This window comes from Apus apus, chromosome 17 (genome assembly GCF_020740795.1).
Source record: "Apus apus isolate bApuApu2 chromosome 17, bApuApu2.pri.cur, whole genome shotgun sequence".
Classification (NCBI taxonomy): domain Eukaryota; kingdom Metazoa; phylum Chordata; class Aves; order Apodiformes; family Apodidae; genus Apus; species Apus apus.
Genome location: NC_067298.1, coordinates 7,939,533 through 7,966,393, shown reverse-complemented (window position 1 = coordinate 7,966,393; position 26,861 = coordinate 7,939,533). Strand labels below are relative to the sequence as shown.

At 42.2% G+C, this 26,861-nt stretch overlaps 2 protein-coding genes across 2 annotated transcripts; one reads left to right on the top strand and one right to left on the bottom strand.

Moving 5' to 3' along the window:
* Positions 1-1,332: 1,332 nt before the first annotated feature.
* Positions 1,333-17,888, bottom strand: PCTP (phosphatidylcholine transfer protein). Its single transcript, XM_051635234.1, is given in 9 exon segments — positions 1,333-1,398; positions 1,896-1,963; positions 2,657-2,792; positions 2,794-2,829; positions 3,165-3,244; positions 5,787-5,904; positions 9,317-9,598; positions 17,467-17,665; positions 17,857-17,888. Coding segments are annotated over 9 exon segments (1,017 nt in total).
* On the top strand, positions 17,164-25,010 carry TMEM100 (transmembrane protein 100). The gene is made up of 4 exons (XM_051634836.1): positions 17,164-17,257; positions 17,347-17,427; positions 19,972-20,150; positions 23,615-25,010. Exon 4 carries the CDS (start codon positions 23,677-23,679, stop codon positions 24,079-24,081), a length of 405 nt encoding a protein of 134 aa, XP_051490796.1. The 5' UTR covers positions 17,164-17,257; positions 17,347-17,427; positions 19,972-20,150; positions 23,615-23,676; the 3' UTR covers positions 24,082-25,010.
* The last annotated feature ends 1,851 nt before the right edge of the window (positions 25,011-26,861 follow it).

Below are 26,861 nucleotides of genomic sequence, written 5' to 3'. Positions count from 1 at the left end.
GAATACATGGAATCCTACTTAGTTCTCACAAATCCAGGTTATTTTTTCAAAAGCCTTTAAAAATAAAATGGCCCATGTCATCAGCTTGTCATTTCTGACCTGCCCAGCATGGCCACTCCTAAACCTGAGAGACAGAACAAGAGCACTACTTGGATAGAATAATGATTTATTGGAAACAAATATTATCACCAAGTATCAAGGCAATAACTTCAGCCGTTTATTTTTTAACAATACAAAGCCACCCCATTTCAAGATTTGTCCACAATAACAGGACTAGATTTACTAATTATGCAGAATATTTTAAATACCTGAGATTGAGTGCCTCTCACCTTCTATGCACTCCATCCTCCACCCCTACCCTGCCCCTCACTTAGGTGCTGCAAATTTAGTTTCCCACTCAGTTGTACTTTTAGTGGATTACCATCCAAAATTACAGTTTCATTCTTGACACCAGCATTAGATTTAAAAGTGCAAGCAAGCCCAAGTTTCACATCAAGTTCATTCAAATTCAATTGCACACATCCAGTTTAAAATTACTTCCAATTTCAATCTGGTAACCAAGCTGCTTTATGGATAAGTCTACTGGCTCTGAAGATACAATTTATTCCTCTTAAATCCAACATGGAAACCAATTCCTCTAGCTAGTTTTACTTTTCTTACAGGCGTACTGAGAAAATGCAAGGCTTTAGGCACAAGTCCTTTCAGATCAGAACTTAAAGCCATCACAAGGAAGCTTAGTAATGAGGCATTCTGCTTCCTACTTCTAATAATTCCTAATTCCAGTATAAGAACTCAGCATATTTTAGGTTTATAGCAGGCAGACAGTTTAAGAATGACAAACTTGGATAGCAAAAATACCTTCTCCTAAGCAATGCCAGTTCCATTATCCAGTTTCAGTAGGAAGCCACCCTGCAAGGCCACAAAGGCAGATCCAGGCATAACCCATGCACAGACTTTTCAGTCCAAGGTCAGAGATTTTTGCCAGCAAGATCATTGTGTCTTGTTTCAGGATGTACTATTTCAATCAACAGAACTTCTCCAGCAGACACAGGGCAATGAGTGTAAGCAAAGTGTGGGGGACAAGGCTCAACTTAAGTACTTTCAAAAGGATGCAGCTGATACTGGTGTTACCTTATCTGTGACTAGCTCTGCAGCTGGAGATAGAAACAGAGATTCAATAAAATTCAAGGCATAAACTACTAAACTACATAAACTGCAACTAAAATAAAATTATTTCCAATACTACAGGTAGATTTTATCCAGTGTAATATATAATAGCCACTCCTGTAAGTACAGAGCTGTAGAAATTAAACAATTCAGGTCAACTTTGACCTATGTGCTCTTAGAATAATTATGGCAAGCTTCTTGCATATCCTTCAAGAAAGTAGGCACACCACTCTGTAAAGAGAAAAGTGGAAAAGTCATTCTTGCATAATTTAATCAAGAAAAACTATAAGCAAGATGAGAATTCCCACTGTTAATGAAGGCCTTTAAACAAATACAGAACAATTCCAAGTTCTATTACATATCAGCAAACCGTTCCTTTAATCCTTCTTCAACAGACTGCATTATTGAGTTTGTTTGTGTTAAGGCTATTCACATATGCTCTGAAACATGGATTTGTTGGGTTTGTTGCACAAATTTAACTGCCTGGTTGACTAACCAAAGGAATTTGAAAGAACAATAATAATAATTATAAAAAATAAGACAACTGCCATGAAAGCAGACAATATCAAGACTCTAAAATTGGGACTGGATGAGAGCTAGAAAGGTCAATAGATCCATTTCAGAAGAAAATAATTCTACCCATCATGCAGAGGCAGGTATGGAGTACATTGAATACATTAGTTGAAACAGATTAGTTAAGAACAATTGTGCTGTCAAGCTTTATTTACCTTGGCAATCCAGTTGACCAACCTGGATGGAATCTCACCACCAGGATTATCAAAATAGTACATATAAGCTAGAGATGAGAGAGAAGTTACCAGGAAGTTATTCAGCCATAGACTAAGTATTAGCTCTAAGACCACATGACAGAAGCTGTCAGTGTGCATGACTGAACCACCAAGTACAACAGTCCTGCTCTAAATTCTTCATTAAAAAGGCAAGTTGTACTGAAGCAGAATGTGAGGTAAGTATAGCCATTCCCAGCTAACCTCTGGGAAGCTAAGGGTGCCACAGTATTAGACTATTACAAACCATTTTAGGCAGCCTCTCTTTTAAAATAAGGTTGTTTTTCAAGGACTAATCTCAGACAGGAGTCAATCTCTTGACAAACTCTTTAATCTATACATCTGTCTAACATGACACTGTATCACTGCTGAGCTAACTCGATCACAGCCAGCATCAGCCTCTACCCAGTGGAACCAGCTGGCAGGAAAAGAAGTGTGGGCTGGGGGAGGAAGGGGGTGCATAAGGGGGGCAGTAATCTATCCTTAGCTATCCAGCCCACTTGTTACAAAAAAGATTCTTAACAGTAAGACACTGCACCGGACATTTCCAAAACTTTCATTCATTTTTAAATATTGTAGTGCTCAGTATGTCCACCTTATAGTAACTGTTGGCTTAAAATGTCCAGTCTCCCTCTCTGTGCATTTTGCTAATACAGACCTTCTTTGGCTACACGACTTGTGATCACACTTTCTTGACCTCTTACCTTTAGATCCGGTCTTGCCATCACTTCCAATTGCCAGACTTTGTTTGTAGCTTTGAACTCTGGTAACACCAGGCTTTTCAGGGCACTGAGGAGCAGACACACTTTGAGCTAAAACAACCCAGATCTTCTGTCCATCCAACATTCAGCTCTCGACATTCACGAATATAGACATACTGTACTCCAAGTTGAGGAGATATGTCAAAACAGTGCCAGCTTGATATATGATGAATTGACAAGTGAATTCCATTAAAACTACCAGCCCCTTCAAGTTATTTCTTATGCTTCTATAAGACTCAATCCTGTAGAGTAATAATTCAGCTATGTGAGTCTTAGCTGTGCGTGGGAAGAGGCACCCACACTGCTTTTTATGCTATACATATTCATGTCACATGAGGACTGCAAGATCTCTGATGAAGTGCAGCAGAGCAGTAGAATCAGTACACTCCTGGGATCCCTGGATGACCGGGTGACAAAACCTGCAAGAGAAACAAAAAGCTTGAAAGGATACGTCTCTGTTGGAGAGAGGATAAGGGTATTTCACTTCCCAGTAGATTACTTTTTCACCATCATATGTTGCTTCATATAGTTCTACAGTCAAGAAAGGAAGATTGTTAGGTATTTTTTAATTTCTTTTGCAATAGAACCATACATGGCATTAAGAACTGCTGAGATTCCTGACAGAAATTTATTATACACATAACTCTTATGTGAAAATTGATACATATGCAAAGTTGTAGCAGTAGAAGACATAAAACTCCTGTAGCAGGGTTGTCCAGGAACCAGACACACAAAAATAAGTGTCCTCTTCTTCTTCTGCTATGGAATTTATTGATAAAAAACAAAACAAAACAAACAAACAAAATCCCCAAAGCACAAAACCAGAACAATTCTGAGGTCTGGCAAAGTCAAATTCCTTTTGAGATAGTTAGCTTTCCATCTCACAGCTTTTTCCTCACCTACACATCTTCTGAATAATTCTCAGCCACAAGTACAGTATGCTTTTTCACAAGCATGTCATTATCCTTGGTAAATGTTTCTGAGTTAACATGGGACTAGGATGAGTACTGCTTTCTAAAACCTGAAGAGGTCTTACATAAGGAATTAATCAAATTTGGAAAAGCTGTCGGGAATGACACAGCGGTATATACGGGTAACAAAGAAGAAGAAGCTTAAGAAATTTATGAACCTTCCTTACACCACCCTCAGCCTGCCTAGAAACTCAATCTGAAGGCAGCTGAACAGGAAAAAAAAATATATCCAAGAGCAGACCCCAAAGCACAGCAGTGACTCAGCCAGGTAGTAACATGGCACAGAGGGGAAAAAGTAGTTCAAACCAAACCACATAGTTGAGTTTGAAAAACTGCCTGCCGTACAGCTTCTTCCCTTGAGGCAGTAACTGCCATGATGGGGGCAACAGATCTGAGAAGCCAGGGCGCTCAGCCAGGGTAAATTCCTGTCTGCCCAGGAATGGTCATTACATGGGTGCAGGTAAAAAGGGTGTGATCCAGAAGGTGGTTCACATTAACAGAGTGATCTTCTGCTTTAGAGCAGATTTCTGCCTAGATTTGCTATATATGCCTCAGAGCTAAACACAGAGTCTGCCACACAACTTCCAGTGGTTTTGAAAATGAGGCCGGATCATCCTGATAATCTCATTGCCAAGGCAAAAAAAGTGCCACAGACTGGAGATTCCTTGCCTACATAACATGTTCCAAACTAGGCTTCTGTTACTATGTCCTGCAAGTCAGCTGCCTCCCACGAAGACAGTTTCTTTTCTTCTCCAGGTTGGAGTGGTACTGGATACACTACACTCCTTGTAATAAGCCACAGTGCTATGCTACCCACCAGAGGTCACTGGAACATTGGTTTACTAGCTTTCTTTTCTCACTGCAGTGCTTTCCTTTTTCAAAGAATTAAGTCACCCGTTTTAAAAACCTGCTTTAGCAGTCAATTATTACCATTAAAGTGTTGGGAAGTATGAGCTCATTTTGGATTGTGTTAGAATGAGGAGTAACAAGTTTCAATATTGCTCAGGCCCAACCATTTTGTATCATGCCACAAAAGCACGTCTCTAGTCAGGCTTTCAAAGAGTTTTGCTGACGAGAACTAGAGGATAAAGTTTAGCTCCTCTTATTGTCAGTGCAGAAGCAGTTACCTTTTCAAGTAAAAAGACAACTACGTCTACTCTGGTCACATTTTTATTTCAATGCCAGTTCAACAGAGAACTCTCCTTTGAACTGCCGTTATTGCGTGGCTGTAAGAGCAACAAGGAATACCAATAGTAAAACAAATAGCAAAAAGGCTCTGAATGGAAGTTTTCTGGATTTTCTCCCTAAACATGAAAAGAGAAAAAACAAGCTTGTATAGTTAATATTGAAAGTGTTGGCTTGCACTGTGTCACCACATGTGCAGCTCTAAAGAACAAGAAAGCTTGTGTCAATTTTTAAGCGCAAAGGAAAGCATAAACCTTATGTTTATACTCTTCAACAGTTGACTTCTGTGAAACACTGTATCAGCACAAGTATAAATTCACAAATGAACATATCATGGTCAGCAAGGATATAAACATCATCTCTGCAACATTATCTAGATTTTAGTGTAAGGGTGTAGTTTCCCCAACTGCTTCCTTTCTTTTCTCTAAGAAGGCATTAAAAAAAAAAAAAAAAAAAAAGAAAAAGTATTTGTTTAAGGATTCAGTTCTCCTAAATGTACTTAAATCAAAGATTACTGAAGTAACTTAAGATAACATTTATCTTTTGTTGTCTTTCAAATAAATGGTTTACTGGAATTGTCTTAATTTCTCTGCAGAACATCTACTAAAACTTTACCTAGGAATTACAACAACTAGAAGCTTCAAGATGCTCCCACATAACAAGTGATGCCAATTATGTGCTTTAAACAACATGGAAAAAATTCACTCCAGAAGGAAGCTATATGGCCATTAGCTGTTAGCTGTTCCATGTCAATGTTTACTTATATATTAGCAGGGTGCAACCTTATTACAAAAGGATACTTAAGTCTGACTGAAAGTCTTTAGATCAGCAACTTTAAAATACCTTTGAAGAAAGTTCTAGTGGAAAGAGTCAATGTAGACATAAAGCTTGCTTTTAAACTGCCTAGATGAGCTTACCTTTCACAGACTTATCCCACTGCTTTCTATAATCTAAATCCATATAGACATTGACATACAGTTTTGGGGGGCAGTCATCAAGAATACAGTAGATTTTATATTCATAAATTCCTGATTGCTGTGGAAACAGAATAGGGAGAGGAAAAGTCACACAGGAAAGGGAAGTACTCTGCAGCAGGGAGAACAGCTGAAGGAAGTTAGGTGGGGCACATACTACAAATTTGCTCAAGAGCTGTGAAAGCAAGTGTTCAAAAAACAATGCAAGATTCAGTCTTTAACCTCTCGACTTTTTGATCTATACATGAAAGTTTAAATCCAGACACACTGACCTGCCCAGCACAATGGTTGTTCCTTCCCTTACACCAGTACCCTTTTACTTCACAAGTAGTTTCAAATGGAGCATGTTTCTTCACACACACACACCTTTCATCTCTAGTGCTAAATCCTGCCCACACTGAAGCTTACCAGAAGCATTAAATTGTCGTGGCAAGGTCTCCAGACCCTATATAATGTGTTCAAGAATCTTAGCCATTTCCAGGAGGTTACCAAGTACTGCATGACTTGAAATGATCAGATGTGCTCATACTACAGCCTGGGATAAAATAATGCCTTGTTATCCCTGCCTTGAATATCAATCAGCTACTTTCTTTCTGAAATGTCTGCACCAAAGGGGTGGGGTGCAAGGTATCTCCTGTGTTAATGCTTTTAATGTTTCTCTCAACATATGGGAGCTCCATCTATGCCTATAGAGCAGTGGTTGTTCTATTGTTAGTACCAGTTCAGGACTAAATTAAAAAAATTAGAGTATTTTGAATATACGGTGTAGGTGTGAATTTTGAGCATTGCCAAAGAAAGGGAGGGAAGGATTATACAGCATTTTGTTAGTGAATGGTTGATTTTTCTTCTTCCACTCTCCTTCACAAAGTAACCCTAGAAGATGAAGATTTTATGTACCAGAAGATAATAATGGGACCAAGAAGCTTAAGCTCCTCATCTTCATTATGGCTTCACTGAAGCATCAATCCCTAACTTCAAACCTGAACTGTTCAGCCTCATGCACTCATGTCATCTTTGTAAAAGGTATCAACATTTTTATTTTCACAAGAAAACCTAATTTTGAAAACATTGCACCTGAAATTGAGCCAAGACCAAACATATGCTGAAGCTCTACATAGGTACTTCACAGTTCCTTTAGCTCAAGCACTGTTTAATTCCAGGTCACTAGGCAGAAACTCTATGTGGATTATCTTGCAGATATGCATATTTACATTAAATGTCACAGAAAGCAGAAGAACAGCAAACCACAATTCTCCTCACTTTCTAGGAATTCAGAAACAAAAAGTCTTACTTCTTCATGTCACTGGGCTGCTCTTCCACTGAAGATTACAAAGAAGCCTTTGTATTCTTTTCCTGGACTTTAAGTACAACTGTATCTTGAGAGGTAAGAAGATCAACCAAAACTCCAGTTCTGCAGTCAACATGCAAAGCTAGCTGCTCCTCAGCTCACCCACTGATTTTTGCATCCTTTTTTTTGACAGAAGAAAGCTGTGCAATCATTTTCTCATTTAAGCTTTCAGAACTTGCCTCAGAGATTTTGCATAAAATTGTGTTCTTTGTACCTTAGTAAGGACACACTACAATTACTGTCACATCATTCAGAAGACACTAAATACAGAGTGCATGTGCTGCACTACCTGATCTCTTAACAGATAGGATTCTGCCTTACATTCAAAGCTAGGTTCCCAAATGGAAAAGTGGCTTCATCCTGGCTCAAACCAGGACATTCATAATATTCAGTCATTCTTACATCTGCAGCCTTCAGGTTCTTACACTGTAGCTCAAAACAGATCATGAAATAATGCTGTTCTTCTCTGCCAATCTATTTATTCCACTGCTAGACAAATCGTTTCATACATCATCAAATATCTTCTAGTAAAAAAAGCTAGTATTTTGATAGCAGTATGAAATAACAAATCTTTATCTGAAAGGTGAACAGTAGACGTTGCAGGAGGTAAGACAGACAAACATTCAATAAAAACAGCAATTTACAAAAAAAAAAAAAATTAAAACAAGAGTGAAACGTTTCAGGTTTCAGAGGCATATCAGCAGGAGAGTCAGTTGGTGGGTTGGAGCACAGCACAGAGCAGGAAGGCCCAGGAGATCTATTTGTGTAGCCTGCAGGGAAGGTGGAAAGAGAAGGTGACAGGAAACGTAATTGCTGCCTTCAGCTTCCTGGACTACCACTGCTATAGTGGACTTGCAGCTCAGTAAGTGTTAAAAACTAATTTTTCCAGTAACAACTTTAAGCAAAGACTGTCCTCCTAGAACTTGGTTCTTCTCACGTTGCAACTGGAAGATAAAACAAAGAAGAGACCTATTTCCCAGCATCCTACCTAGTCCATCCATCTCCTCTAAATTAGGGTCACTGTAGAAACCAAACCAAACATGAGTTTTTCTTCTTATTGTCAGTTACCACATCCATGCTGTAAACAGTGACTATTTACCACCAAAAAACTGAGGTGTATGAAGTGACCTTTTTTTTTCCAAAAAGAAAAATACTTTCCCTGCCCTGTCTTGCCTTTCACACAGACCTATGTTTGCTTTATTTGCATTTTTTTTTCAGCCCCTAACATGCCCCTTCCTAAAATGGATTTTCAGTATACAAATCCAAAATTTCCATGCAAAGCACAGAATGGAGTCCAGCTTTATAAGGAGCTAAGAGGTAACTATGATCACAGAGCCAAAGAAACAGGATATTTATGTGGGTCTAAAAGTCATTATTAAATAACATACCACTGTGATTTATGATTTAATAAACACTCACTAATCACTTAAAAGTCAGTTCTGAAAGCCTAAGCTTTTGGACGTCTTAAAAGAAGTAAGTACCCCCCCCAAAAAAAAGGGGTGAATTTCATTTCAGTCCTTTCAGAACTACCTCCTGGTGCTAGAGGGAGAAAGGTGGAAAGAGGGATTTTGGAGAGAGGGAGAAGGACGGGAAGCAGGAGCCCGCAGATGAGGATGCTGTAACGCAGGAGATGCTCAGGGCAGCGTGAAGGGACGGGTCCCTGCTTCACCACACACATCCCACAGAGGATGTGAGGACACGCAGAAAAAACACCCCGCTAGACCCGGGACTGCTCCTGCGGCCGACTGCACCTTCCACCAGGAATTTCTCCAGCCGCCAGCTGTTAACAAGCTTTTAAGAGCCTCACAGTTCGCAGGTCCTCCCTGTAAGAGCGGTGTTTACTGCAGCAGAGCAGCTTTCTTCATCAGCAGTTAATGGCATTACCCTGAAAGCTGCTTTCTGGGAGCGTGGAGAAACGGAGCCGAGGCCGGTAGCGCCGGGACAGGCGACGGACCTCAGCCTGACCTGTGCGGGGAACCGGCGGCTCCGGAGCGGGCAGCGCCGGCGTTGCCCTGCCCGGGCAACCAGGCTCCCCGCCCGCCCCGGCTCCCCGCCCGCGCTGCCCCCGCAGGGCTCAGCCCCCGGGCGGGGAGCACCCGCGGCACGGCCGCCCCCGGCCGCCCACCTCGTCGCACAGTCGGTAGAGCCTCAGGCCTGCGCTCTCCCCCAGGAGCCCGGCTCGTCCAGCTCCCGCAGGCGGCCCGAAACTGCTCCTCGGAGAAGAGGGGAGCAGAGCCCTGCGGAGCCCGCAGCGCCCGGGGCCGCCCCGGCAGGGCCCGCCGCGGTGCGGGGAGCGGAGGACGCGGGGGTATCTCGGTGTAAACCCGCCGGCCCCTGCGCGGGCGCATCGCGTTTTGCTCCGCGCTTTCCCCAGTTTCGTTATGGGGTCTCCATTTGTCGGTGGTGGCTGGGAGAGAGAGGTGGCCTTTAAATGTGCTTCTCATCTCCAGTGCTAGAGCAGGGCCAGGTGCCCTTGGCATGTTCGTCAGGGCCTTTGCTTTTGGGTCTTCCTCAAGGAGGGAGATTGATGGGCACAAGTATGTATATGTGTATATATATATATATGTAATTTGACATTTTAAAAAGCATTTTTTTCCTATGTACTGCTCATATGACAATACATAAAGAACACAAAACTGCTGTACAGCTGGTTGGCAGGTGTGTTTGACACAGGCATGCATTCACTCTGGCCAGCCTGGCCAAGGGTACAGCAAGGACGAGGTGGCAGCAGGCTCTGGTCCGTGGTGAACTGGAGTGGACAAGGGTGGAAGGGGACAGAAAGCTTTGGCACTAGGCTGAGCTCCCAGGCAGAAGGAATCCACTGATGGGGACACACATTACCTAGGCTTCTGCTGAATGGCACCACCTATAACAAGATGCTAATGTATGAGCCAAAGCAGTTAGGTCATCAAAATGTCAGTGGCTAAGGCAGCTTTTCTCCCTGGAGTTATAAATCTGTTTTCATTACAACTTCATTATATTAATTCCTGTGAGATGTTCCTGCTGAACATTGTCTACAGAACAAAACACAAACAGCTCAGAGCTGTGGGACGTCATCAAACCTACCAGCTGACAAAGAGCCTATGTGATAACACTAGCGCAATGTGCTTACTTGGTGGAAACTTCGGTACAAGACTGGCAAAATTTAGCTTTTTCTAGCTTCCCTGCCAAGTGGCTGACTGTTGTCCTCGCACAGTCCAGAAAACTTTTGGAGCAAGAGTTTTGGCAGAAGTCAAGATGGTATCTCACAACCCTCCTCCCAGCATGTACATTTGATGCCAGAATTTGTATCATCTTTCTAAAATAATGGCACTAATAGTGATAAGTTTCTGCTCATACATTACCTGCTCTCATCTCCCCAGTAAATCTGCTAGGCAAACATTTCAGTTCTTTTGTTTTATTTTTGTAGTATGTTTACATGTATTATGACCTTTTAGTGTTAATATTTATACAATACAGATAAAATATTTTGGCTTATTTGCATTCTTTGTAAATTACAGTGCTTTGCTTTCAGTCACCCAGCTGGCCCTCCAGAACATGACAATACATTTCTTATGGCTGAGCCGGTACAAGCAAATTCTTGGCTGAGCTAAGTTGCCTTCTGCTGCTCACCCAGCTGAGGATGTGCTCTTTAAAATAGAATATGAGACAATGGTCCATAGGTGACCCTGATTTAGTTTATCTTGTAGAAATATTTATTCAAACAGTAGCTTTGCAGCCATTTTATCAGATTTCTGTCTCACTTTTAAATCCCATTAATCCTTTGATATAGGACCCACGTGGGACTTAAAGAGCTTGTCACTCTGGTGTGTACAGACATGACTTTCACTCAGTATGAAAAGGAGAGCTGTGAGTCAAAACTGATGTTTAACTTGCAGCAAGGAAACATGCTTGTGAGATTACATGATCACTGAAGGAGCCTTGTTTGTGCAAAAGGACTGAAGTGATCATAGCTTAACGTTGCCTGTTGTTCTATGGTACATGTTTTGCATTATATGGTTGTCTACATGGCATTAGACTTGTAAATTGGCTACAGCTCCCTGGCCACTCCCTCCTTCCCCAGCACTGGAGAAAGCAATGGAGAAAGAGATTTATCTCACAGGGCTACTCTAGGGACCAAAGCTTTCAAAAAAGGCATTACTGTGTGACCTTTTTTCTTGGTAAATAGGGAGTGGTGATCACTGAGAAAGCACAAACAGTTCTGAAGGGAGACTTTATTTTCTCTTTTCATGTATGTTTATGTAAGTTATTATTTATCACTTGTATCTCTGTGTATGCCCCTTAGCTTAGGGATAGAAGCTGAACTTCGAACCCAAACCCTTTGATATCTGTACTACTAGATTGCGTGGCTGTAGGTCTGGGGTGAGTTGAGACACAGTGGGGACTAACTTCCTAGAGCTCTGCCCCAGCAGACAGTGGGATAGCAACTGCTTCAGGCAGCTGGTTCTGGGAACATGAACCCAAGCTTGAGCACGGCTACCAAAGGCAACCTAGATACAGCACGATCCAGTCCCACACATGGATCAGGGACCTAAATACTAACTGAATGAAAACAGAGGGTTACTATTCTAGGGCAATGAGGGGGAGTTTCTTAGGTATTTAGCTGCTGCTGCTTTCCATGGGAAACAATACCTCAAGGGAGCTTGCAGATCTGGACTATCAATGGGATTAATGCACCTAAATTGCCCACCTGTTTTTTAGAATGGAAAAAGTCTGTATTAATTCCACCCTAGCACCTTACTTTTCTGCTACTGAAATCAATGCCAACTAATCCATCAAATTCTATGATGTGGAATCAAACCAGTAAACTGGAGAGCTTCTCCATCAGGAAATAATATGTGGCCATAAATAAAAACAACAGTGAATGCTACATTGATATTTAAGGTCCCGGATGATTTTCAGAGCTTGTTTTGGATATGGTTATCCATATGTGAGAGTGCTACAAGCTATCTTGTGTTTTCCTGCATCTGTCTCTGTGTGGCACTGGTGCACTTTGAGAAATTCTTGAAGATGAACTGAAGATATGGGATATTGATGGATTCAACTGCTGTGCAGACATTTATGTACTATTGTCATTCCATTTCACTCAGTGCAGAAGTGCTGAATAGTCCTGACACACCATTTATACAGTATGTACATTCATATTTCTATTGTACACAGCCAAACCAATTCTAATCTTCTGCTACTGTTGTTTTATTGACTGCATTATGGCATTATGCAAAAGCCTTTCTTAAAAATTGTTTCATGACTTTTGCAGTTTGCAAGATGCAAATTCTTCGTTCAGAAAGCTGAAAAGTAACAGTAACATCTCCCATCACAGACATGCAGGTGTAAGGCAGTCTATATTCTCGTCTTCTGTATGAGTCAAAGGGAGATCTTTTTTCAGCACTTCTAGAATATGCGGAAAATCTAGCCTGCCTGCCACATTGAGATCTTTATGTATTTTTATATGTTATATGTCTTATATTCCTGCCTAAGCATCTAGGCAGGAAGGGGCACCCAGAGTGACAGTTAATCTCTTTTGCAAAGAGCTAGCACAAGACATGCACTGTTTGAGCTGTCAGAAGAGGTCTTACATGGCCATTAAACACTGACTTGTAATGGCCTTCTTCGTAGGGTTGAATTTTAACCTCAAACTATGACTCTATCTGTATTGAGTACCTAGTTTCAACAGAGCTCCACCCAAACAGAAGAGGATTCAGATGATGGCTGGAGTTCTGATGATCTCCTGCCTTCTAATACTAAATATATTTAAACCTTTGGTAAAGAGTTTTCATATGTTGGACTCCTGGTGTTGGACACATCCTTTTTATTTCACCATGGTTACTGTTGATTTACACCTTTCAGCCACATCTTTTCTGGAATGTAATGCATTCCTAGTGCAAATAAATTGGAGATTCTGAGGTATGACCTATTTATGCTGCCTTGAAGAAAGAGGGGTGATTTTGAGACTTCACTCTAGAAAAGAAGGGATTGCAGTGCTATCTGCATTACCTGAAATGACTCACTCAAAAAGATAAGCAAGGCTGTTTAGATCTTGACTGGATTTGGCAAATGGTTGTCACTACCACACCCTCTGCTTTCCTAGTGTATTTACATGGATACATATCCTTCAGATGAACAGAGAGTTTTTGTTTCATAGTGCAGATCTTGGACTGAATGTAAAATGGAATGCTTTGTGTTACTCGAGGTGTCAGCTAAGGTAATCTGAAGGCTTCTTCTAGCCATAAAGCTGTATATCTGTGCATCAACAGCCATTAAATGCCACTGGCAAGTGGTCACTTCTCCATAACTCTTCTTTTCCCTTCTCACCAATTTGCCAAGCTGTCTAGAGCCTACAGAGAAGGCTTTAAAGGAAGCAGTTCAACCAATGGCCTGTGTAGGTTGGCTGAAAGCTCATAATTTCCTTTCTGCTGCTGAAGAGTCAATCACAATTGCCTCCATATTCATCAGACTGACCATTGAATAGTCACTGTTTGTTCTTTATGCTCATCTGCTAGGTGAGCTTGGGCAAGTCCCTTCTTCAGCTCTTGGACTGGGTTCCCCTTCGTGTCTTTGTGCCCTGTAAATTCTTTTGCGTACTCACTACAGGTGGAAAAACAAGAAGAGCTCTCTGCAGAGCCATAGAAAGAGATCATTCCTCAGTTGAATCTGCTGGATCCTATTGCAATAGTCTCTAACAAAAAGCATTTGTTACCAGGCTTGCTCCTAGCCCAGCAATAAAGCTGCCATGTCAGCTAAAGATTCGGAGGGTCTCCAACTTGTGCTTGATTCAGGATTTGACTTCTGGTGGTGTGGTGCATCCCTCTGTTAATTAAAAGCACATGTTCACATAAGGAATGCAGCTCCTCAAATGTGAGCTTAATGTAATTATGAAAGCAGTAGGAGATAAGAATAATTGTTTTCAGTTCCAGATGTCCCGTCTTCTTCAGCACTGCAGAAAAGTTAAGTGAAAGTTGAGTAAGGCAACAACAAAGTTCAGATGCACAGCAGGATAACTGATATTGACCAAAGTAGTGGTAGGATCTCATGGAGTTGGAAGAAAATTCCTTTCCATATTCCTAGTCACCAAAGAGGTTTTTCACTATTGTTACAAGCACATCCATGTCATGAGCCTCATTACACACCAAGTGAGTGTTTTGCAGAGTTATCAATCAACAGGGCTGAACTCCCCTGTGGAGTAAATCATTCTGTGCAAAGGGAGCTACAGCATTTTCTGTGATTTATTTGGTTCTCTGGTTTAACTGGCTTTGTTGAGGACTCCATTCCCCATCATGAAACACATACACTGTGTTGCATGATAAGGAAAATTTACAACATATTAAACATGTTGAAAGACTGCTTTCTAGAAGTTTCAGTAAATGCAATCAACTGGCATCTTGTGTCCATGTGTGGGCTTAGAGATGAAATAAAGGAAAAGTCAGTGGAGAGTTAGGGAAAAGGCAAGAAAAACTAACTGAATAAAGAGCCCACAGTGGTTGTACTTTGCCAAATTAATGAGTCACTGTTTGCTGTGCTGTTCAGGCCCAGGAGACTCTTAGAAACTCAAAGGAAGCCATGAAGTAATACAAGTGTGTCTTAGTAGGCAGAGCAACAGCATTGCTCAATTTAGGAGTACAACTCTGCTCCCTCAATAGGCTGTGTGAGTTCCAGAATCACACAGGCTCCTTGCTTATTGTCCCAGCCACTGGGCTGTACCTCGTGGGAAGCAGCTGTGTTAAGGCCACTGGGAGGAGATTTTGTCATTTAGGGCAGGTCCTAAAGGGGAACTATGTAGCATTTAAGCATGGCAGTCCAAAATTGTGAACCTGTAACCCCTCACTGCAGCTGTTGTTCAGTCTTGAAATTTCCTCAGCTGTTTGCACTGAATTTCTACAGGTGCCAAATGTGCTGCATCGGGTATGTTTGGTACTTATTTCTTTATATCCTTGGAGAGTCATGCTTAGAATACAGCAGGACCTTAAAAGGCAGAAGCAGTCAGTCATCCCTTTATTAAAAGGCAAGAGGGGTGGTGCCCAAGTGGGCACATTCAACCATTGTGTGCCTGATAGCTACAAACCCACCCTTCTAGGGGAGAGCCCACTCATCTCTCAGCACTAGGGGGAGATGCCATTCCCATCACTTTCCATCACAGCTTTTTTGCTTCACAAAAAGGAGTTACAATTGCAAGGGATCTAGATGAGAGTGTGACTTGCTAGTCTATAGTTAGGGCACTTACTTATACAGAAACACTTACATTCTAAGCCCAGCTTCAATGGTTGTTTATGTGTACTTCAGATCAGCTCCTCAAAAATCAGTATTGGGAATTATTTTATGTAATTCTTTCAGTATTTTATGTAATACTTTCAGTATTTTATGTAATACTTTCAGTAATAAACTTGACATGGAAAAGTAAGAATGTACTAGTGAAACTTTTGATGGTGTAAGCATGGGAGGGAGGTCTTCTGTCAACAGAGGACCAAATACTACTCTGGAAGGACTAGAGAGGAATTGATGTAATAAGGATGGGGTGAATTTTAGGTAATGCACATTTATACTAACACAAAAAATTTCTGATGTAGAGTGATAAGTGTAATGGATACTGGAAAAAAATCCAGATCTACTGAGCAATCAGAGGATAATAATAATGAAATGTTAGTGTTTCTGACAAAGACAGGAAAATACTTACACTTCCATGCAGAATACTGGTAAGGCCACATCTGAAAAAATTATGCTTGAAAAGAAGACTGAGTCTGATTTCTACCTCTTAGGACATTAGAGGTTTGCTTGCCAAAAGAAAGATCTGTTTCAGCCAAAGGCTTGTTTATCCATGTATAATTGCCTATGAATGGATGCAGCTAGAAACAAGATTGAGGTTCCCAGATATCAGCAGAAAAGGGCTCAGAGCGATCTAACCCAAGGAGCAGGAAACCCAGCTGATTTGAGGTTGAACTAATCAAGTTTGGTAAAGATATTACCTGGCATGGCTGCCTGTATTAGGAAGGATTCTAATGACAATTTCCCTCAGATTCAGGTTGCTTGTTGTTTCTGCATAAGTGCTCATGTATTTGGAGGGAACTGTAGCAGATGAGAAAAAAAATGCCAGTTTCTTGTATAAAGCTGTGGAGATCTTCCAGAACCCTCTGGCTGATTCAGCTGGAGGAGATGAACCCTTGGCAGGACCTCCATCACTGGGGAGTACTTAATGATACACAGGGTGAAATCCTGGCCACACTGAAATTAATAGCAAAACTTCCATCAGCTTCACAGAGGCCAGGATTTCACCCTGGCAAGAGAGTCAAAAGTACACACATGCTTTCAGAGGCAGAGTGGTCTGATTAAATACATCTGGTGCACTGCTCTTTTATCAATCACTGATAAAATAGTGCCTTTTAAATATAAACTTTGGGGAAGCTTAACTGCAAAAAATTCAAGCATGTACTTTCACAGGCCTTAAAAGTAAAATTTGTCTCCTTTTTATATGAAAAACACAGAAATCGTGGTAAGAAATAACCCACACCCGAGCCCATCCACCCCAAACCCCTGGTAGTATTCGATATTCCACTGAAGTGAGTGATCAAAGCCTAGAGAAGCCTGTCAAAATATTTCAGGATGATAGGTAAAACTTTGTCCTCTAAGGATGTAATCCAAAACTATGTTCCTCCTCATTTAATTCCTGAGCAGTTGAACACCAGGAAGGAGCTCGCTTGGATTTCAGCCCGGGATGCTCGGGACAGGCAGCGAGCTCTCCGGCCGCAGCGCTGGTATCGATGGGGCCGGACACCCTTCATGGGGATGTGCAGGAGGGCAGAGAGGGCTGGAAAATACTCTCCCAAGCCCCGTGTTTAAGTTGACACCTCTGGGGTGCCATGCGTTCCCTTACCACGGTGCGTGACCCAGCGAAGCGGGAGACACGCACACCCCGCCGTGCAAGGGGCATGTGAGCAGCGCAGCTCGCACCCGGCCGGCCCGGACACGCAAACCCGCGGAGGGCTGGGCAAGCGGGGCGGCAGCCCTGCCCAGCCTGGCCCCTGAAGGACTGCCTTCCTCCCGGCCGCCCTCCTAGAGCCGAGCGGGACCTTCCCCGGTGAGTGCCGCCCCGCCCGCGGCAGCTGCCGCCGCTGATTTGCTCCGGTCCCTTAATTGTTTCGCTCTCACCAAGAACTTTGTTTACAGTCCCTTGTGCAGCGAGGTGCATCCCCCTCTTATGCTGGCTCCGGGCTGGTGGCCGCTGCAGTCCCGTGCGGCGGTCGGGAGGTAAGGAACGGCTCAGCTCAGCGTGGCACGGCTCGCCACCTCACCCTGTAGCACGGCACGGTTTGGCACGGCACGACTCTGCAAGGCATAGTACGGCTCGGTTCGCAGCCGCTGGACCCGCAGTCCCGCCGCGCCGGGCTGAGAGCGCCGGGAGTGCGGGTCCCTGTGCTCGCAGCCAGGTTCCCCGTGCAGAAAGCTTTCCCTGCCTGTTCGCGTCTCTTCTCTCTTGCAGAGGTGTCTGGGGACAGGCGTGACACGCAGGGGGTTGCCCTCGGTGTGCGGGGCGTTTTACAGACGCTTTTGAAAGTTTTGCGATTTGCAGAAAACAAGGTTTGTTTGCTGAGTGCTTTGCTTGGCTCCCATCCTACCCTCCAACTGCGTCTGAAAAACTAAAAAGGTGTGAGAGTTTGCATCTGGTAACGGTATTACCTAAAATCTTGGTGGTGGAAATTTATCGGCATCCCGAGGCTTAGACAGTTGGCATGGGTGTAACGTGTGTGCTTCTCCTACACTTGTAGTTCAGGGCCTGATCCTGGAGTCCTGTAAGTACAAATTCTAGTTCTGTATTTCCAGGAGCGTTCACATGGGGAGGAGCTGCGGGATTATGTTCGGGATTACTGTAGGCTGTTGAATTCCAAATGAACTCTGTCTCTCCTTCAGCACAGAACGACTCCTTATGCTGCTTTCAGTAGTCACTTCATTGCAAAACCAAGTGTGAAACATGGGCATAATTATTTACTGGAATTTGACATAAGCAAAAGAAGGGTGTTTGAAATATTATGCAAGATACAGAGAATCGGGTCCAGAGCCTGAAGGCAGAAGATTTAAATGTGTCCTGCTGGTTCTGAGTAAAATGCAAAAAAGGGGAGAGGCTTGTAGAGGCTGAGAAATACTAGCTCTTTGCTCTTGCACAGAGATATTCAGTGTGTGGGAAGCCTCCTGAGAGAGCACCTCCTTGAAATCATTCAGAGTTTAACATTGGAAGCTTAATGTATTGATTCCATGTGCTTCTGCTTCTCAGCTTTGTGGTGAGGGAGAGGAGGAGGGTGGAAGAAATCCTGTCTATAGAAAGTTGCTCTTTCAGTTGGGTTTTCTTGATAAAGACATTAATTTAAAAAAATTACCTAAACTGGATATAGTCAAGGACAAATACAAATAAATTCCTGACAGAGCAATTCATCTTCTCAAAGAATGATGCCAGCAGAGTGGCTTAGGGGGCACGATTGCACTAGGAAGAGCTTTTCCAGTAAATGTTATTACAATTCTTGTAATGTGAATGGAAGTTATCTGCAAGATAATTTCATAGGACTGCTCTCATTTTAATGTAACCTAAATTATTTATCCAGAGTAGTTGTGTTTGGTTTTGTTTTAGTGGGTTTGCTTTCCCTCATTTCCCTCCAAACTTTAAAAGTTTAACTAATTGCTAGGTGTTGTGCATAAAAATATAGTCAAGGAGATAAGCAAGGAGACCTTCTTATTATTAGCTAACTTCAATAATCAGCTAAATATACTTTAGCTATGTCACAGGCTTATTTCAAGGGTCATCTAGAGATGAACAGCAGCAGTTTGTGCCTGTGAATATTTGCGTTTGTGAAATATCAGCATGATCAAAATAAGTTTAAAAAAGAAAAAGCCCTTAAAGTTAATCATTATACAGACTTACTCTGCTAAACCTATGCTTGTCTCCACTTAGGACTCCTGCTTCAGTGTGGAAATGATCTATAATCATCCACATATAGATAGGGAATGTTGAAAAAGATTAGCAACATAAATCTCTGCAGCTTCATAAGTTTTACCCAGCTGCTTGGTGGTTTCACAGCTGTTTCTGCAGTTGATAACAATTTCCATCGCTCTGCTTTCTGCAGAGTTTTCACACTGCTCTACTGCAGGTTCTGTCTTGTCCCTAGCTGAGTTATGAAACTTGTTTTAAAAAATCCAATAACAAAAAATAACTATAGTGAATATAATGGATTTATGTTTTGTTTTTTTGTTGTTGTTGTTGTTGTTTTTTCCTCAGAGAGATTTCAGGATTATGTACCTTAGGTATTTGTTATAGTAGAATAGTTTTAAAAGGGGGTTTTAGTGGAAAAGATGTTGTTACTGTCAGTTGATAGAAAAAAACAAGGCACAGGGAGATAAAGTGATTTTTCTCAAGGAAACTGGAGACATAGAATAGACAAAACCCCAAATATTCTGAGTTGTGATTCATATACGTGAAGTGAGCAATAGAAATAAAGTTGAATGAGATTTTGAACCACATAAATTCATATGCATTAACTTCTCCTGCCTAGCTCTTTCTGGGGGACTTGCCTGGGTTGTGACACTCATCATCGAGACCTCACATCATCAAAGGAAAATGTTACAGAGAGCCAGAAATAGGTGGCTGCTGCCAAGAAAAGAGGCAGAAACCACTAGGAGAGCCAGAGAGAGAACATCTCCTGCTTCAGTTAGGTTAGGAGCAGGGGTCAGCATACAGACAGAGCTTTTCCATGCAGGAATTTTGTGCTTAAGAAGCTAATAAATATCCAACAACCTTTCTTGTAGGAAAGTTCCATGCAAGAATATTGTCACCTCCACTTCATCATTCAGCAACATCTGACACTTCAAAGCCTGGAGTGGCTCTTACTGCTGCATGACTCTGCCTTGAATTAACATACGAGACATCTTCAGTCTTCTGCTTACTGAGCCAAAGGATTTGTTACAATGGATTTCTCATGGACCTGGTAGGTGTGCATGCTGATGGATTTCATGTCTTTTCGGTAAAACTCAACTTACACTTACTAGTGAGCAAAACATTCCTCTCCCCTTTATCCAGTGTTAGCCACAGATTGCCACAGGAACACATTCTTCCTCCAAGTCAAAGTAGCACCCTAAGACAGTACTTCTAGTGCGATTAGTGAGAGGATGCTGATGTTGCTGGGTATCTTTGCCTAAATTTCTTACCCTGAAACTTGAACCAAATCACCTGTTGGCATAAGTCAGAAGTGACTTTGCTGGCTATGTGGATCTAGTGCCCTTTTTTCTGGGGGTGAATACCTTGACTCACGCTTCAGATAGGTTCTGGTTTTTTATTAAACTTAGGGCATTTCAGTAGAGATTTGTTTTCTATGAATGCCTATCTGCTTCCATCCTATTGGAAACAAGAACTGTGCTTCTCAGAAGTCAAGAGGTATTTTGCCATTAACTTAATTTTTTTGTATTTAGGAGATTTGTTGTTGTTTTTTTTTTTAATCATGTTTTGACTGTATAAATATATCTTCTTTCTTCATAAATCTCCGTACAAGCTAAGAGATTGAATGCTCATTGGGTATTATCTGAAGCAGAGGACAAGGACTGTAGAGACAGGAGTAAATATACTTTGAATGTTAAAGATTTTTAGAATAATCATCTTTATTATGAGCCTAATCCAAAGCCTTTTCAAACTTCCCTTATTGGGAAGTTTCCCTATTTCTGTGACAGTTAGAGAGAGTATTTGGAGTTTTGAATAGTTATTACAATGTATCTGGAGCTAAGATACCTTTTATGTGGAAAATGGTTAATTTTTTTCCTTCCTCAAACTTAATAATAACATGTTGAGCAAATTTAATTTTTCTAACAGTAAAATAAAACATGGAGGCTTTTGGAGACCACATTCTCCCATTTTGTTGAACTTCTGTAATATTTTATTGATAAGTACTGCTGGAACAATGGCACCAACGTGAGTCTTTCTGCCGTGTAAGTCAGTATTGGAAATGCAGAACTTCGGCTCAGATCCGTGTGGGGACAGATTGATGGGGCTCTAGTGTTTAAATCATTCATTAGGATCCAAAGGGCAAAACAACAGAACCTTGGAGAACCTAGGATATCCAGGGTGTCAGCACAGACATATTTGCTTTGTCTGAAAAGCAGTGATCAGATCCCCTGCCTGCCCTTGGAGATAACAAGTACCTTCACAGAAGCACACAGAATCATGGAATGGTTGTGGTTGGAAGGGACCTCTGAAGGTCATCTGATCCATCCTGTGTCCTGCTAAAGCAGGGTCACCTAAAGAAGTCTGCCCAGGGCTGTTCTGATGGCTTTTGAATATCTTCAAGGATGGAGTCTCCAGAAATTCCCTGGGCAACCTGTCCCGGTGCACAGTCACACTCACAGTAAAAATAAGCGTTTCCTGATGTTCAACCAGAACCTTGTGTACTTCAGTTTGTGCCCACTGCCTCTTGTGTTGTCAGTGCATGTGCTCAGCTGTGTTGTGCTCAGTATTGCCCTCAGGGAGGGAAAAGCTGCTCTGACTTGTAGCTGCTTGCAGGATTGAGCCCTGAAGGTAGCTGTATACAGCAAGATACAGTATCAAGCTGAGGGTTCTCCCTTACAGCAGTAGAACAAAGGCTTTGTCAAAGCAGATCTGAGCTTTCCTTCTCTCATTAGGGTTCAAGGAAACTTGGATACAAACTCGCTGAGCAGATTCTGAGTATAGCCACTGTGTGTGTGTTTAAAAATAGTGAAATCCTCTTTCTCACAAAATACAGTGTGCTACATGAGGCACTGAGATACAAACCCAAGGGCTCTCTACAGCGGACAAATATATCTTAGCAACAAGGGTGGGAGTGGTGGGAAAGGAAAAGGAGAATACAAGTATTTGGCAATTAACTTCCTAGTCACAGATGTGGTGATAAAAGTGATAAAAGCATTAGTCCATTGCCAACACTCTTCCTTGTTCTCTGAGCTGCATACCATCCTGCTCATAGGAGCAAAAGCAACACAGCCCATACCAGAGGGTGGTGGAGGAGTGAGCTGCTCCCTGTCAGAAAACCCAGTGGTTCCCCAGTGTCCCAGTCTCTGTTATATGTAGTGGGCTTCACTGAGTGCACATCCTGGTCCAAGGCAGCACAGCAGTGGTAGCCTCAGCACTGTCAGAGGTTCTCTACAGTCTGCACACCAGCAGACTCCCAGTGACATGGCAGAGTTCTGTCATGGCAGCATGGAGCAGTGCAGAACCACAGTCTCATCTTGGCCTGTGCAGGTGGACTCCAGTTCTGCCCTGGGCTCTATGGAGCCAAATGCTATTTTGCCTCATAACGTAGGTACAATCCAAGTGTGCATGCTGTCTGTAGGACTGAGAGTGTGTGTGGTATGGAGACAGGAGGAAAGCAACCTGTCGTAATGAGTGAATATGACTGTAGACCTCCCTCCCACACAGTAACATGGATGTGGTTTCATGGACTTACAATGGACCCTTTCCTTTTTCATTAAGCCAATTTAAATGGCAAGCTGACAGGCTGGCATTGAGGCTGCTGTAACAGTTGGTTGACCAGCTTTCAGCTGGCACTTGCCAAGTGCAGGGAACTGTCTATATCCCTGTTTTCTTCCCCCACATCCGTACCTAGTCACGACTATTTTTTCACTAAGTAGTGTTTGCCTTGAGAAAGAGTTCACTGTTCAGTCCTGTTTTTTTAATAGAATCACAGAATGGTTTGGGTTGGAAGGGACCTTAAAGATAATCTAGATCCAACCCCCCTGCATGGGCAGGGACACCTCCCACTAGACCAGGTTGCTCCAAGCCCCATCCAACCTGCCCTTGGATACTTCCAGGGAGGGGGCATCCACAACTTCCCTGAGCAACCTGTTCCAGTGTCTCACCACCCTCACCCTAAAGAATTTCCTCCTAATGTCTAACCTAAAGCTTCCCTCTTCCAGTTTTGATCCATTACCACTTGTTTTTGCTGGGCCAGTTCTTACCTATGTTACTGTGATGTATATTACAGCAAATCTGGGCAATGTGTGTGTGTAAGTGTATATATAAAGAAACAGTGTGAAAAGTTGCTTAAATGACAGTAGAATTTTTAATCAAAACAGCCTGTGAACTTCACCTCCTTGTCAGAAGTTATAACGACATGGAAATCTAAATTGCGCCCATAAATACTGACATTAGGATGTAACTTGAAGCGGAATTTGGCCCACAACACTTTAAGGTTGATGTCTGTCTTGGTCTGAGACTGTTCTTTCTGGCACGTACACACATACAGATGACCACTGTAACAATTGAATCAGACCCACCACAATCAGTAGGGTTACAATTAAGCTTGTGCATAAATCCTTGTGGGGTCAGAATGTCTGCTTGTCTGAGATCCCAAGTGGGATACTTCCGTGTCACCCGTTTCTCACATAACGGTCATGCTTCTTAGTTGAACTCATGCTCTTTCCTCCACAGCGCAGCGCGTGTTCAGCAGAGCCTGCTCTAGCCTCAGGACTGACAGAGTCAAGACAATCAAGATGACAAACGAACCTATTAAAGAGATCCTGGGTGCTCCAAAGCTTCCTGATTCTATGACCACGGAGAAGGGTAATAACAATGACTGTGTGATAACCACCATCCCTCTGGTCAGTGAATGCCAGCTGACTGCAGCAACAGGGGGAGCAGAACTCTCCTGTTACCGCTGTACCATTCCCTTCGGTGTGGTTATCCTCATAGCCGGCATTGTGGTTACTGCTGTGGCATACAGCTTCAATTCCCATGGATCAATCATCTCAGTCTTTGGGTTAGTCCTCTTGTCATCAGGACTGCTTTTGCTGGCTTCTAGTGCAGTGTGCTGGAAAATCAGGCAGCAAAAAAAGAAAGCAAAGAGGCGGGAGAGCCAAACAGCACTCGTGGCAAACCAGCGAACCTTGTTTGGTTAAAGACAACCAAGAGAAGGCTGGACAGGACTTTTGTAAGTCAACTTGAGTATTTATCAGTAGGAGAGACTGCAGGTTTTAATTTAACTTTGGAAATGAACTGAAATGGAGTGGAATAAGAAATACTCTTAAAAACTCTTCAAGTGCTCTTAATGTTTTTATTACTACAGACTTGTTAATGATTCTTTCCAAGACGGAGGAAAAACCACTTTTCCTTCACAGAAAACAGTATCATCATAACTGCAATCATCATAACTGCATTCTCCAACATGCTGATCATGTTGGAAGGAGAACTTGTGAGAACTAAGAAAATAATTTGAACTGACTTGAAATGCCAGAGACCTCCTTAAAATACACACTGTGACATTTGACCAAGGGGAGAAGTCATAGCATTTGAAGTGACTGAAAATCTTATGGCCAGATTGTCTGTAACTTAAATTGCAGCTCAAAAAAAGAACAAAAAAAGGCAAGCAACAACAACCAAACACACTGCAGATTGCTTAATAAGCTGATTCTTATACTTTGTGTAACTTTGCCGTCTCAATATCTGTGGTACTTTTCCCCTTTTTTTAAACCAACTAATATTAATTTTGTTTTATTATCAAAATAGGTAGAAATGTATAATTATATTGTCTAACCTAAATAATGAGGTATGATTATAGCTTAAAACAGGAAGCTTTTTTTTTTTTTGTAAATTAACATGGTCAAGTTTGGCACTTTTGATTATTTTACTATAAGATTAAAAAGGAAATTTCATTAAAATAATATTCAGTGCTGCTAGACCTTTAGAAAATCTTTTTAAATTGCTATGAAGATAGCTTATATTTTCAACTTTGACTGCTTTATGAGTCTGTTTTTGTAGAACAACACCTGTGATGTTAACTGTGAACATATGTACTACTGATCTCTTCCAAAAATCTCTGTAGACTGTGGCTTTTGGTTTCATAGCCCATCCCTCTTCCAGCATGATAAATAACTCAGTTATTGAAGAATCATACCCTTAGTTCTGCAGACACTTATTAGCATAGTCCATTTTAGACAACTATTACTAATTACTTGTGGAAGCAAAGTCATCTGCATAGTAAGTGTTTGCTGAATGAGCTTTAGGATTATGAATCTTTATGAAAAGCAGGTGCCAGGTGTCCCCCGTGTGTGTCTGAGATACTTGATTCTGTAACTCTTGTGTTCTAGAGGTCTTTAATAATTGAGGGGCTCATCCCAAATTGCAGCAAGCCAGGACATTATTTCTTCATCTATATGTTGATGGGCAAGTTGCTGCTGCAGAGCCCACCTGCTGAACAGGTGCTGCAGGGCAGAGCCTTCTGCAGGTCATCATGGAGCTGTGTGCTTCTCCTACTGGAATCACTCAGGAATTCTGGGCTAGGTGCCGCCTTTTCCTCTGCCCTCCACAGCTTAATCTTGTTATATCCATAACTTATTGCTGGATTTGCAAAGTGCACTTCATGTTTTAAATAGAGCAAGCTATATGTATGGCAGGGGATGTTTGGAGTCAGTATTTGCGTTGCCACACTCCGTGGTTACCAGACGCTATAATAAAATCACTTGCATCAGAGGAAAGCTGACAACACATTTTAGCACTTCCATAGCCCTACTTAATCACGGCAGGAAGCTTTCCTGCTGCTAGGAGAACATGTTGCGTCACCAGAACATCTGACACCGGTGTCTAATGTCAATCACTTTGCTTAAGGTCATTAAAAATATTAGGGTGTCCCCTTACGATGTACAGGTTTTTGCATGAGTGACAATTCATGGGAAATGCATAGCATGATGAATAATGGAACAGGTGGATGAAAGTGGTGTCTTTCCTGTTTAAAATGAGAAAAGTGATTGACATCAGCAACGATGAATAATCTAAATTGGACTGTTTATTTTTTTTTTTCCCTGGGAACACAATAGTTTTTCTGACTCCTTCTTCCCCCTCCCCATTTCTTTTTCCTCAGTGGAATTTTGCAGGCTGCCAAGGAGAGAATTGCAAGGGCTGTAAAGATGCAGTGATTTCTACTACCCATGTGTAGGAGCTCAGCCCATGATTCCCAGGCTGAGCCCAGAGCAGGAGCAGCCTGTTGCCCTCTCCAGAAGTCATTCCCACACAAGGGTCCTCCCTTCGCCATTGCTGTGATACAGGAGAGCTTGCGCGGCAGGAAGGTAGAGGTGCAAGGTGAGGCTCTGCTCCAAGTCAGAAGAAAAGGCCACACTCAGTGGAATGGAGGCAATAGCTTTTTGGAAGCAGTTTTTTTCAGGAAGGGTGAATAAGAGTGAGTAAGAGTCACTCTGCTACTACTAGAGGATATTTCCTTTTCCTTACGTCTGCTCTCTTTTATATTTGCACTGCATATGCAAGGGCACAGCAGAGTGCCAGCACCACCCTCAGCATGGCTAATCGTGGGGCATTCAGGCATGTGAGCAGTGACACAGCATCACAATAACCCTGCTCACAATTCCCAACATAGCAAAGCTTCAGATACGTCATGGTGTTCTGTAGTAGCAACTGACAGGTTGAGAGGCCTCCAGGTAGTGCGGGGCTGCCATAGCACATGCTGCTGAGCTCAGCAGTCTCAGCTTTATGCTAGTGAGACAACGTACGAGCACGAGCATCTTTCTATCAACCAGTGAGTGAAAGTATACTCAAGAATTCACTCTTTGTCCTCTATTCAGTGATGCAAAATAGTAACTTTCTGGGGAAGAATCCCAGTGCATGGTGTCCTGCAGGAGGAAGGCAGACATAGTGAACAGTTTAGTCAGAGACTTCATCATGAAGATGT

Coding starts and splice junctions, on each gene's coding strand:
- TMEM100 (XM_051634836.1), top strand. CDS start 23,677: ATGACAAACGAACCTATTAAAGAGATCCTGGGTGCTCCAAAGCTTCCT.